General features: G+C 41.9%; 1 protein-coding gene across 11 annotated transcripts in view; it reads left to right on the top strand.

The window, feature by feature from the left end:
* LOC113662791 (nuclear body protein SP140-like protein) overlaps positions 1-12,075 on the top strand; it is a 34,296-nt gene that overhangs the window by 14,502 nt on the left and 7,719 nt on the right. For 10 of the 11 annotated variants that reach the window (XM_047816797.1, XM_047816796.1, XM_047816804.1 and 7 more), the window contains 5 exons: positions 1-122; positions 434-539; positions 1,661-1,735; positions 2,408-2,551; positions 3,568-4,022. The exon at positions 1-122 is cut by the window's left edge and continues 18 nt beyond it. The exons of the other annotated variant lie outside the window; for it this stretch is intronic. In XM_047816797.1, coding sequence (XP_047672753.1) covers positions 1-122; positions 434-539; positions 1,661-1,735; positions 2,408-2,551; positions 3,568-3,648 — 528 coding nt within the window. In that variant the 3' untranslated portion in view covers positions 3,649-4,022. Of the gene's footprint in view, positions 123-433; positions 540-1,660; positions 1,736-2,407; positions 2,552-3,567; positions 4,023-12,075 lie in introns of those variants that run through there. 11 annotated transcript variants of the gene reach the window in all.

Here is a 12,075-nt window from a genome sequence, read left to right as displayed (position 1 = left end):
GACGTCTGCTTCATTTGTGACTCTGACGGAGATGATGACGGAGAGCTGGTGTGCTGTGACGAGTGTCCACGAGCTTTCCATAAGGACTGTCACTTACCACCTTACCACAACGACTCTAACGGGTGAGAGCGAGAGCTTGTTAAAGAACGGGGCGAGGGAGCTGTGGGTAACATGGGAAACCGATACCTAAGATGATGATGATGCAAGAAGGTTCATCTAAAATGTTCCATTATTTTGGAATTTCAATACAAAAGAAATCTTGGACGCTGATGAAGATCACATGTTAATTATAAAGATGAAAGTCATGAATTTGGGATGAGGCAACAGTAACATTTAGTGTTCATTTTCTTTATAAACAAACATAAAATGTAGAAGAGTCACAGGTGTAATGTAACTTGTATATGCGTGTGTGTGTATGTGTGTGTGCGTCTAGGGATAAATGGATGTGTACTTTCTGCGTATGCAAGATTAACCAGCGAACGTGGAGTGACATGAGACTGGAACAAGCTTTTAAAAGTCCTATAAACCAAAACATTATGGTACACACACATTCACTAGGGGTGGCACGGTTCACAAAACCCACAGTTCGGTTCATATCACGGTTTTATGGTCACGGTTTTCGGTTCTGTTCGGTTCTTGTTGTTCTTTTTTCTTTTAACCTTCAACACTCCAGAAATTTCCTTCAGCATTTGATATATAGCTTATTAGCTTAATTATCCACAATTTAGGATACAGCATTAACATTTTTGTAATGTAATCATGCACTAACTGAATCTGACTTGACTTTAAGCACATTATTGAGACCATCTGTGAGTAAAAGCTAGGTGAGATTCTGATACTGCAAGAGAGAAGACATTGATGATGACATGCTTTTCATTTATTTGGCAAAAATGGGAGAATGTGTGTTGTTATCTCTACAGGAACGTGTGCCTTTTTAGCACACAAAGACTAAAATTAACTTGCATTTATCAAACTGCCAACGTCAGTGTAGCTCTTACAAAAAAAGAGAGGAACTCTTACAAGCTCTGTCTTTTAAACAAGTCAAAATATTTTGAACATAAAAATATAATATAATGTAATAACATAATATAATGAGGCTATAACAATAGCAAAGGCCATAATCATAAAGTCAAGCATAAGTTTAACATCTTAACACAACTGTCATATTAGAAGTGTTGCCATTAGCATATTGAATGCATTTTGCACAATGCTTGCACACAGTCGCAGTTCTATCTACTGTTTTATTTCCGTTGGCATCGTAACATGAAATCCAAAATGTTCCCACACACCGCTTTTGAACGACACGGGCACATCCGCCAACTCCGGGCAGCCTTCATTATCTCCTCCACTTGCCATTTCTGCAGCACTCCTTACTCAACTTTTACTGTCTATATGTATGTTCGACGCATGCGTCGAACCGTGTGACACACACACACAAACCAAACCGAGACAAGCAAACCGAACGGTTCGGGTGTTTTTTCATGTACCGTGCCGCCCCTAACATTCACACATACACACACACACATACACGAATGCAAACACACACAGAAATACACATACAAACACATGCACACGCACACACACATACATACACACATACATATATATATATATGAAGTACACAGAGCTCTTTATCTGATTGTGTGTTTTCCTTCCACAGCGCTGTGAGTATTTGCTGTTGTGTTTGTATAAGGAGGACGTGAGCCGTGTGTTTACTAAAGAGCCCTTAACAACCGTAAGACATTTTCCATCACTGTCTCTCAATTGACTTTTCCTTTCCCTTTTCAATCCTCTGTCTTCGACCGACTGGTTATCATCAAATGAAACTGAAATCTAGTTTGTTTATTGAAATCGTAACGTGTGTATTAATAAACTTAAATTCCATCTGATGTTAATTATATAGCGCTTTTGTCACATGTGTAAGGAGCTGAGGCTGAGAGGTCACAGATTATTAGACAAGCTCTTGTTCTGTAGTGGTTTAAGAATGTGATGTGTACCGAACGCAGGGAAAGTGACAGGACCGGCTAAGACAAAATAACTAAACATAAAGAGGCAGAATGCAACACACCACTAAACCAACAAGATACAACAGAGGAAGATGGTGACATCATCCAGACATCTTAACAGGTCTTATTCTAGGTACCTTTTGATCAAAGCATGTTACTCATGTACAGAGGCGTAAGACCATTCAGTGCTTTATAGGACAAACGTAGGATTTTATAACCGGTGTGATACTGGATTGAGAGCCAGTGTAGTGAGGATAAGGAGAGGAGTGATATGACTCCCGAGCTCCATTCTGGACTAGCTAGAGCTTTATTAAGGCTCAGAATTTCATTGTCTGTTCATTTCATGAACTGAAACATCTAATAAAAAATAAACATCTTTGTTGACCCTCGTCTTTGTGCAGGTGTCGGGATACAGCAGTGTGAGGTCTAATCCCATGTGGCTGGACAGAGTCAAGGACAAACTGCAAAGAAAATTGTACACCACAGTGGGAGAGTTTGTAGATGACATCAGGCTTGTCTTCCAAAACTGGCAAACTTTTAACTGGGTGAGATTTTAACGTAGATGAATAAATGAATCACAGTCACAAGTATTATGGAGGGACTGTGTAAGAGAGTCACATTGTGTTGGGAAACATGCAGTTCATTAAAACAGTAAGGAATAATAGACTTTGTGTTATGTGGTAATAGGAAAGTAATCAACAATAATATGTGTTATTGAAGTTAATTATTATGAAGCTTGTTGTGTTTCTGAGAAACTATAGAAATATAAAATTATCTGTCAAAAAGATGTCAGAAAAACTAAACTTTAAGCTTTGTCTAAGACTGTAATAAAGTGCTGACACTGGAGACTCCTTCCATGAAAGTCTCATTACCTCACAAACAGTTTATCGATGGTTTACATTGTCTTTTTAAATGTATTATTTATTTATTATTATGCAGTTGCTGCAAATGTTATTTAGCATAATAAGGTTGTTTTCCACCCAAGGTGCTTAAAAGATCTAGATGTAAATATCAGGAAATGAAAACTAAAATCTGATCTATAGTCTAATGCTCATCTTTAGATCTTTTATGCAAATGTCTCTAGTGTAAAGACACAAGAAGTAGGTTGGGTGTTGCAATAAAATCTGATCTATAGTCTAATGCTCATCTTTAGATCTTTTATGCAAATGTCTCTAGTGTAAAGACACAAGAAGTAGGTTGGGTGTTGCAATATTTTTTATGTACTAAAATGGTGGAAAAAGTTAAAGGAACTGTTCAAGGAAACTAAAGTAACCAAATAACATCCTGTCAGTCCTTTATTTAATTAAAGTATAGGTTCAATAGTGTAGTAATTTATTCCCTTACCTTACTTAATTTCTTAATTTATTACATAATTGATTTGCGTAATTGATGGCTACGACTTTTGTATTTCATCATTTCCAAAGAAAAAATAACTTAATATTGATCTCTCTCTATGTCTGTGTGCATGCGTGTGTGTGTGTGCGCGCGCGCGCGCGCGCGTGTGTGTGTGTGTGTGTGTGTGTGTGTGTGTGTGTGTGTGTGTGTGTGCGTGTGTGTACAGGATAAAGATGTCTGCATGTTGGGATCCAGACTGAGCGAGATCTTTGAGCAGAAGTTCCACACCTGCTTTAAGATCCAGTAGAGAGTCTCCTGTTTCACCAAACTGCACCTGATTGTTCTGTTTACAATCAAAACACAAAGAATCATCAGAGGAATATCAAAGACTATGCACTGTAAAAAATATGAAGTTTAAAAATTTAGTTAACTTGCTGCAAAGCAATTTTGAGTTTACTTAACCCTCTTAACCTATTTTCCTCCTATGCAAATAAGGACCGCCGAGTCAAGTTGACCTTGTCTATTTTGACTACTTATAATAAATGAAGTATATATGATAACCATTTTTTTTCACCTTTTTAGTCTAACTTGTTTCCAACATATTAACATATATTTTGCAAAAACAAATATATTTGGTATAATAAACCTTATTTATATCCAAAAATGCCTAATTTTTTAGTAGAAAATCAAATTAGATATTTTGAATTATTTTCACTATAGAGGCACAAATGTTGCACAATTACAGGCTGGTGTATTTCAAAGCCAGGAGATTGATTGAAACCATTTTGACTATTTTTAATGTCAGCCAATAATAAAACCTGTTTTTTTCCAGGCCAAATTGACTTGAATGCTTAAAATTAAAAAATTCTACAATGATCACCATCCTGTGTGTAATATCTATTTTGCCCCCCGATGTCATCTGATCAACCAACAACAGGCTACACACACACACACACACACACACACACACACACACACACACACACACACACACACACACACACACCACTCAAAAACATGGCATAATTTCATGTGAATAAAGCTTCTTTTACACTCATGTATTTTTATTATACTTAATTTATGAACGATAAACCTTATGAAATTATGCCATGTTTTTGAGTAAAATAAGCAGAAATTATTAAATATTATTTTGGATAACCACTGAATGATAAATGTCAAACATTACTCAGCATATCTCCAGGCCAAATCTGACTGATGCAACTAAATTTATAAATAAGAGAGGAAACAAATATGATTTGCAAAACACACGTATTTTATTTGTGAACTTCTTTATAGAAATATGAACGTGTGTGTGTGAAACGTTTACAAATGTGTTGCCCAATGCTTTGAACAGTGTGTGTGTGTGTGTGTGTGTGTGTGTGTGTGTGTGTGTGTGAGAGAGAGAAGCTTGTTGGTAGATCAGATTTTGCCTGCTGATGAGATCGTGCTCATGAGATCCCTCCCCAAAAGATTAAATGGACATTCTGACATATAAACAAATCGGTGATGTAGAAAAATGTTAGGATCAGAAGGACATGTGACGAGGAGGGCTGGAGTAAAAGGCGTTTCTTTTGTGACCTCTTGTATTCCCACAGAGCTAAAAGATCCCCCTGAGAGAGGACCTTCATATTGCTTCCCCATTACTGACATTGTAGCTCCTGTATCAAAGAGGAAACAAGATACTTTGCCACTTACACATAACACAAGAAAAGGCATTTCATTTACCTGATGTGATTCATATGTACAATGTAGCATTGTCAGGGTCGTGCTCTGTGGGCATCCCTATGCATGATAGGGATTTGCCTGCATCCCAGTGAAAGGGCGGGGTGCAGCCTGAGGTGGATGGGGAGGCAGTGCTGGAAGGGGACCTACGGGAACAATCTCCCATCTCTCTAAGTTTTCTCCTACATTCATTAATCCAATGCCCATTCCTACCACAATAAAAACAGGTGCCGGGGCTTCGGGAGTATGAATTACTTCCTCCTCTTCCCCGGCCTCTCCCTCAGCCCCTCCCTTGGGCTCTCCCTCAGGCCGAGTCACCATTATATACATTTCCTTCAGCCACAGCGAGGCATACTACTTGTCTACTTTCTAAAATACCATCGCCTTCCATTGTGCGCACTCTCTCCCCTAGAGTTTTAACTGTCATATTGCCAAGAACCTTCTGCACCTCAAATCTACAATTATGCATGAAGGTTGTGAGGAACAAAGGATTAGCGATTTTGGTTTAATTTGAGGATCAAACTTCGGCAGAGATTTTAATACTTTTTTTAAGTTTGGAATAGAGTGATATTTATCCCAGATCAGTTTCATTTCTAGCCATTTCTTATAACCGTCTGTCATGTACTGAAAATCCTAATCAGGATCCCAAAAGCCGTCCACCCTGCTAAATTATCTAGCCAGGGGGTAGTATAACAACCTAGACCACAATGGTTCATCCAGTCACGAGAAGTTTCCTCGTTGGTCTAGCTTAGGATATATCGTTCCTGAATTACCAATGTCCAACTATAGGTACAACCAATATTATTACACACAAACAACACAACACAATCAACACAACACATTTGGAGACCAGCGATCAAGACAGAGAGGGCGATCAAATAAATTTATAGCCTTTAACTTTAGAGACCTTGCGCACGCTTTCACTGGTTCAATAACCAGTGACAAATTCCCTTACACATCGTGCATACATTCAACAATATAAATTTAACTATACAAGGTTATGGATATCAGCACAGTGCCTACACTTTGAATGGTATGACTAGATACCAATCAGCACTTGCCCGAACACTGACATCCCCAAATATAGATAACAGTACACGAGGTAAGTGCCTACACTTTAACCGGTATGACAAGATACCAAATAAGCACTTACCCGAATCCTGGTATCCCGGACGAGCCCCCAAGAACTGTAAGGAATTCTCATCTGTCGCCAGGGTAATCATTCTTTCATCTGCTCTTTGTGCAGGATAACCTAAAATGCAGCCTCTTGAACCTCTACTCGATTTCCTTTCTCCACAAACGCTTGGGGAAATCTCAATGAAACACACACGCGTCAGTCTTTCAAAGAGAAGTTCTGAAGTTTATTAAGTAAAACAGGAATATATATTCGTACAAAAAGAAGGATGGCTTAATGTGTGTGTGCAGAGCTTAATGCTAGTGTCCACAAAAGCAGCCTTGGCCGTTATCTCAATGTGGGAACCTCCAAGCCAAAGTATCATGTTTCTTACAACTGCTTTCAGTGTTGCAAATGCGAGACGTGCAAGCAGGGGGTCCCACTATGGTGGGGATGGGGTTAAACTAAGGTCAAGGCACCTGTGTGTATGTGTAAGATAGAGAAGGAATGTTTATATGTGGGTGTGGGGGAGAGTGTGTTTGTGAGAGAGAAGGAACAATGTGCTCTATACAAAAGGTCTGCAACATTACCGGAAAAGATTGTTTTATACAATTATTCTCACAATCACTAAAGTATTCAAACCTGTTCTTAAAGGGGAGTGTCCCAATACTTTCAGCAATATAGTGTAACACTTTGTTTAATTTGTGCTGTCAGACTTATTACTGATAATTATTCCACTAGGATTATTCAATAAATACATTATTGCCAACATTTTGCCTCCTCCATTCTACTCTTTCTCCTGCTGTTTGGCTTATAGAACAGTTAGCAGATTTGTTCCAGACACCAGACAAAACTGTTTTCTCTTTACTGAATCTGTACCTCAGGTATGAGAGTATATGCTGATAACAGACTGATAACACACCTACCAGGCAAGACTTCAGGACGTTTCCAGATGTTTCCCTCATAAACAAAGGTAGACATTTTGAGAGCTGTAGCTTTTATTTGAGCAAGCACATCAGAAGCCTGAAAGACACAGAAAAAGCTTTATGCATGTTATATTCAACCAAAAGCTTAGGGCTTACAACTTTGAAGGACCAGTATTATGCTCATTCACGGGGTACTTAAATAATTACTTAACAAGATGCTAAATAATTACTTGATCAAGTTGATCTAAGAAAGTCTTCATTTCATCTCCATAGGCTCCACCATGTGATCGGTACAACATGATCATCTTTGGTGCATATTCATCCAAAGAAGACAAAAAGGTACTCTTCAGGTTGGTTTGTGTAATTCTGTAAAACTCGGCACAGACCTTAAAACACCCACACACAGTGAACAGTAATCTTTACATAAATAAATAATCTCAAATACATAAACTCACCTGATCTTCCAAAAACAATGCTGGCCATTGTTTCAGGAAATCAGCCACAAGAGGTTCTTCATTAACTATCTCCTTCCTTCTCATAGAGAATGTCAGTTTCATTTTGGAGTCAACAATTGCCATGCTGAAATGTTTCTTCATTTCCTCTTGTAGTGCATCCTTTTTCTTCTTTAAGATTTGTCTGCCCTACTGGATTGTCTGGGAGGAAATTCACCTCACATCCCTTTGCTTTCTTTAAACATCTACAGTAGAGTTATTGTTCACTTTTACAACGAATCACATTGAAAGCAAAATAATAATACCAAATTACATTTAACTAGTTAAATTGTGCTAGGAAGAGCTAAGCTTAAAAAACAACTAAGCTCCTGAAATACTAGACCTTTGTGATAATTCAACATGATTTATTTTCTGTTTTAGACTCGGATGTTATGTAAAGCAAGTTATGTTGTACTGTATGTCTAAGATCAGAAATAACCACAAGGTTAAGAATACCCTATAACTGTCACGGAGTCACCAGGTCCTTCACTCACTCACCAGCATTCACATTCCCCTGAGTACTAATCAGCACCACCTGCTCTGCATTAATCAATCAACACACACTCTATATAAGCCACTCTCAGTCACTCAGTTGTTGTCTGGTCTTCGTATGTCCTAACGTGATTTTTCCCCGCAGTCATTCAAGCTCCAGATTGGCTCTCCTTCCTTCTCCCTCGCCTTCGGGGCAACAGGATTATTCTCCCGCCTCTACTAGCTTCAGTCTGGGATCCAGTCTCTCCTTTCCCTGTGTTCTCCCCAGTGTGTGTGCGTGCGGCACCTTGGTGGTGCTTCGTACAGCTCAAGTACGATACATTTGTTCACAGACTTTAATAAACTTCACTTTGTGTTTGCTTACCCTGTAACCCGGTGTTTGCTTACCCTAGCTCGTATCATTACAGACCAGACCTATACCGGAAGCACGATGAATGTTCCAGCGTCGGATCCCCTTCGCGAATTGGTGGATCTTCTTCGCTCAGTGCTACAATCCGGCGCCCCGCACCAGTCATAGCACCGTCTTCTTCTGCGACCGTAGCCGAATCTCCCATGGCCAGCCCGGCGCCCTACTCTGGTTCGGCGGAGAATTGCACCGGATTTCTGCTTCAGTGTTCTCTAGTGTTCGAGATGCAACCTCAACAATATCCCACCGAGCGCTCTAAAATAGCCTTCATCATCTCACATCTCCGAGGAAAGGCTCTCCAATGGGCAGATTCATTGTGGCAACAGAACTCCCAGATGGTAGTCATATGCCTTATTTATCTCTCATTTCAAGGAAGTATTTCATATTTCTGATGCTGATTCCTCAGTGCGTGACGAGCTGTATCACTTACGACAAGGGAACATGACAGTCACTGACTATGCCTTGACGTTTCGCACCCTAGCAGCTGTAAGTGGCTGGAATGAAACGGTGTTGATTACAGCGTTTCATAATGGATTGGATCCATCAGTGCAATTACATCTCGTCTCTTACGATGATCAAATGGGATTGGAGAGGTTTATTGAACTGTCCATTCGCACGGATCATCGCCGACTAGGGTGTCTAACGACGGAAGGTTCACCACCCAGATCTGTCAGCCGACCAGTGTTCGCTCATCCCGAACCTACACCCATGCAGGTGGATTCCATGCATCTCTCACTGTCAGAACGTCAACGAAGAATTAATCAGGGATTTTGTCTGTACTGTGGAGCTTCGGAGCATACGGTCTCCTCATGCCCCATTCGCCCACCACGACACCCGGTGAGTGTTATCCAATCTGCACCACCCCTTCACTCACCCGTACAAACTCAAGTGTTGATATCTTTTCTCCATCACACTATGTCTGTTTCAGCTCTCCTCGACTCCGGTTCAGCGAGCAACTTCATCTCCTTGAACCTCTGTCACGCCCTTTAGATCCCCAAGACCAGAGTTCCGAGGGCACTCCAAGCCCAGTCCATCACCGGCAAACCACTAAACAGATCCAACATCCACCATAGTGCAGGCCCTGTGATGTTGACAGTGGGAGCGCTGCACATGGAGGACATCACCCTTCTGGTTTTGGAAAATTCCACCTCAGATGTCATTCTTGGGCATCCGTGGCTTATACAACAAACACCACCCAGAGCTCTCTTGGGAAACCGGTGAGGTGAAGAGATGGAGTTCTCACTGTATGTCGACCTGTTTCCCTCAACTGCCTTTACTACCTAGGCCATCCACATCCAGAGTATGAGTATGTGCCAACTCCATTGAAAGCCCTCATCAGTACATCCCCTCCAAGGTCCCGGTCCAATATGAGGAGTATGCCGACATATTCTGTCCCAAGAGAGCTTCGCAGCTACCGCCTCATAGGCCATGGGATTGCACGATTGATCTCCTACCAGGTAAACCAGTGCTCAAGGGAAAGGATCTACCCGCTCTCTATTCCCGAACAAGAGGCCATGGAAGAGTACATTCAAGAGGCTCTTGCACAAGGCTACGTCTGTCCCTCTACCTCTCCTGCTGCGTCCAGTTTCTTCTTTGTAGCTAAGAAGGACGGAGGCCTCCGACCCTGCATTGATTACCGATCGCTTAATTGTATCACCACCAAGTTCCGTTACCCCATTCCCCTCATCCCTGCAGCCCTGGAACAATTACGTGGTTGCAGAATCTTCATGAAACTTGATTTACGAAGTGCATACAACCTAGTCAGAATCCGTTCAGGGGATGAGTGGAAGACAGCGTTCGTAACTCCGACAGGCCACTATGAATATTTAGTGATGCTTTATGCACCATGTGTTCCGAGACTTCCTGAACCGGTTCGTGATCATCTATATCGACGATATCCTCATCTTTTCCAAATCCATACCAGAACATATTCGACACGTCACGGAAGTCCTACGGAAGCTCCGGGAACACCAGTTATACCTCAAAGCCGAAAAATGTGAGTTCCACACCTCCCAGATAGCCTTTCAGGGTTATGAGGTATCAGTGTCCGGAATTTCTATGAACGAGGGGAAGGTAAGAACCGTTCAGAACTGGCCCATTCCCAAGACCATAAAGGAGCTTCAACACTTTTTGGGATTTGCAAATTTCTACAGACGGTTTATCCACAACTTCAGCCTCATAGTCACACCCCTCACCTCACTCCTCCGGGGCAAACCAAAATCATTGAGCTGGTCTCCCTTGGCCACAAAGGCCTTTGAAGAGCTGAAAGAAGCCTTCACCCACGCTCCGGTCCTCATACATCCCGATCCAAAACTTCCCTTCACCGTAGAGGTCGACGCCTCCACTACAGGGGTCGGCGCAGTTCTCAACCTCATAGTAAAACCCAGGTACTCCATCCATGCGCCTTCTTCTCCCGCAAGTTCACCCCGGCAGAGGCCAATTATGACATAGGCAACCGCGAACTCCTAGCGATCAAACTTGCTCTAGAAGAATGGAGACACTGGTTAGAGGGTGCCAAATCCCCATTTATCGTTTTTCACTGATCACAATAATCTACTATATCTCCGAGATGCTAAAAGGCTGAACCCCCGTCAAGCTCGATGGGCCCTGTTCTTCACCCGCTTCAACTTTATCATCACCTATCGTCCAGGAATGAAGAACAAGAAATCTGATGCTTTATCCTGCATCCACAGACTTGAGGAGGAATCTGACCATCCTTTCATCCTCCATGATCATCAGCCCAATCCAGTGGAAAGAGTGAAAGAGCAAATACTGTCCATCCACCACCGGAATGTCCAGCCAATGTTCAGTTCATTCCTTCATCTCAACGTATGCCCCTCATCAAATAAGTACACACCTTAGTTGGCACTGGTCACCCAGGCATTAGCCGAACCCTCTCACTCCTCCAGGGGAAGTTCTGGTGGCCCAAAACGGCACAAGATGTCAGGAGGTTCGTGTTAGGGTGCTCAGTCTGTGACAGCACAAAGACACCTCATCATCTACCCACTGGCAAACTTTATCCTCTTCCCATTCCCAACCGTCCATGGTCGGTTCCCCCTCAAGGGCCTCCCCACAGCTATGGAAACTGCAGGACTCCTCTTCGAGCATGTATTCAGGTATTTCAGGATTCCTGAAGATATTGTCTCTGACCGTGGTACTCAATTTACCTCCAGAGTCAGAGTACCTCCTGGAAAGCTTTCTTCAAACGCCTAGGTGTGGCCGTCAGTCTATCGTCTGGATATCATCCCCAGTCTAATGGTCAGACGGAACAGAAAATTCAAGACGTCAGTAAGTTCCTTCGAGCTTTCTGTCAGCTCCACCAGGACAGCTGCTGTCAGTACCTCCTATGGGCCAAGTATGCACAAAACTCCTTGAGACAGCAAACTACTGGCTTAATGCCTTTCCAGTGTGTACTCGGTTACCAACCACCTTTTTTCCCCTGGTCAGATGAGCCTTCGGATGTCCCGTTTGTTGACCACTGGTTCCGTGAGAGTGAGAGAGTATGGAACTCGGCGCATCTCAGTTGCAGGGAGCCGTTAGAAGACACAAGAGGGCTGCTGACACTCGTCGTTCATCCACTCCG

The sequence above is a fragment of the Tachysurus fulvidraco genome, chromosome 7, assembly GCF_022655615.1.
Source record: "Tachysurus fulvidraco isolate hzauxx_2018 chromosome 7, HZAU_PFXX_2.0, whole genome shotgun sequence".
Lineage (NCBI taxonomy): Eukaryota > Metazoa > Chordata > Actinopteri > Siluriformes > Bagridae > Tachysurus > Tachysurus fulvidraco.
This window is presented reverse-complemented; position numbering and strand designations above follow the sequence as displayed.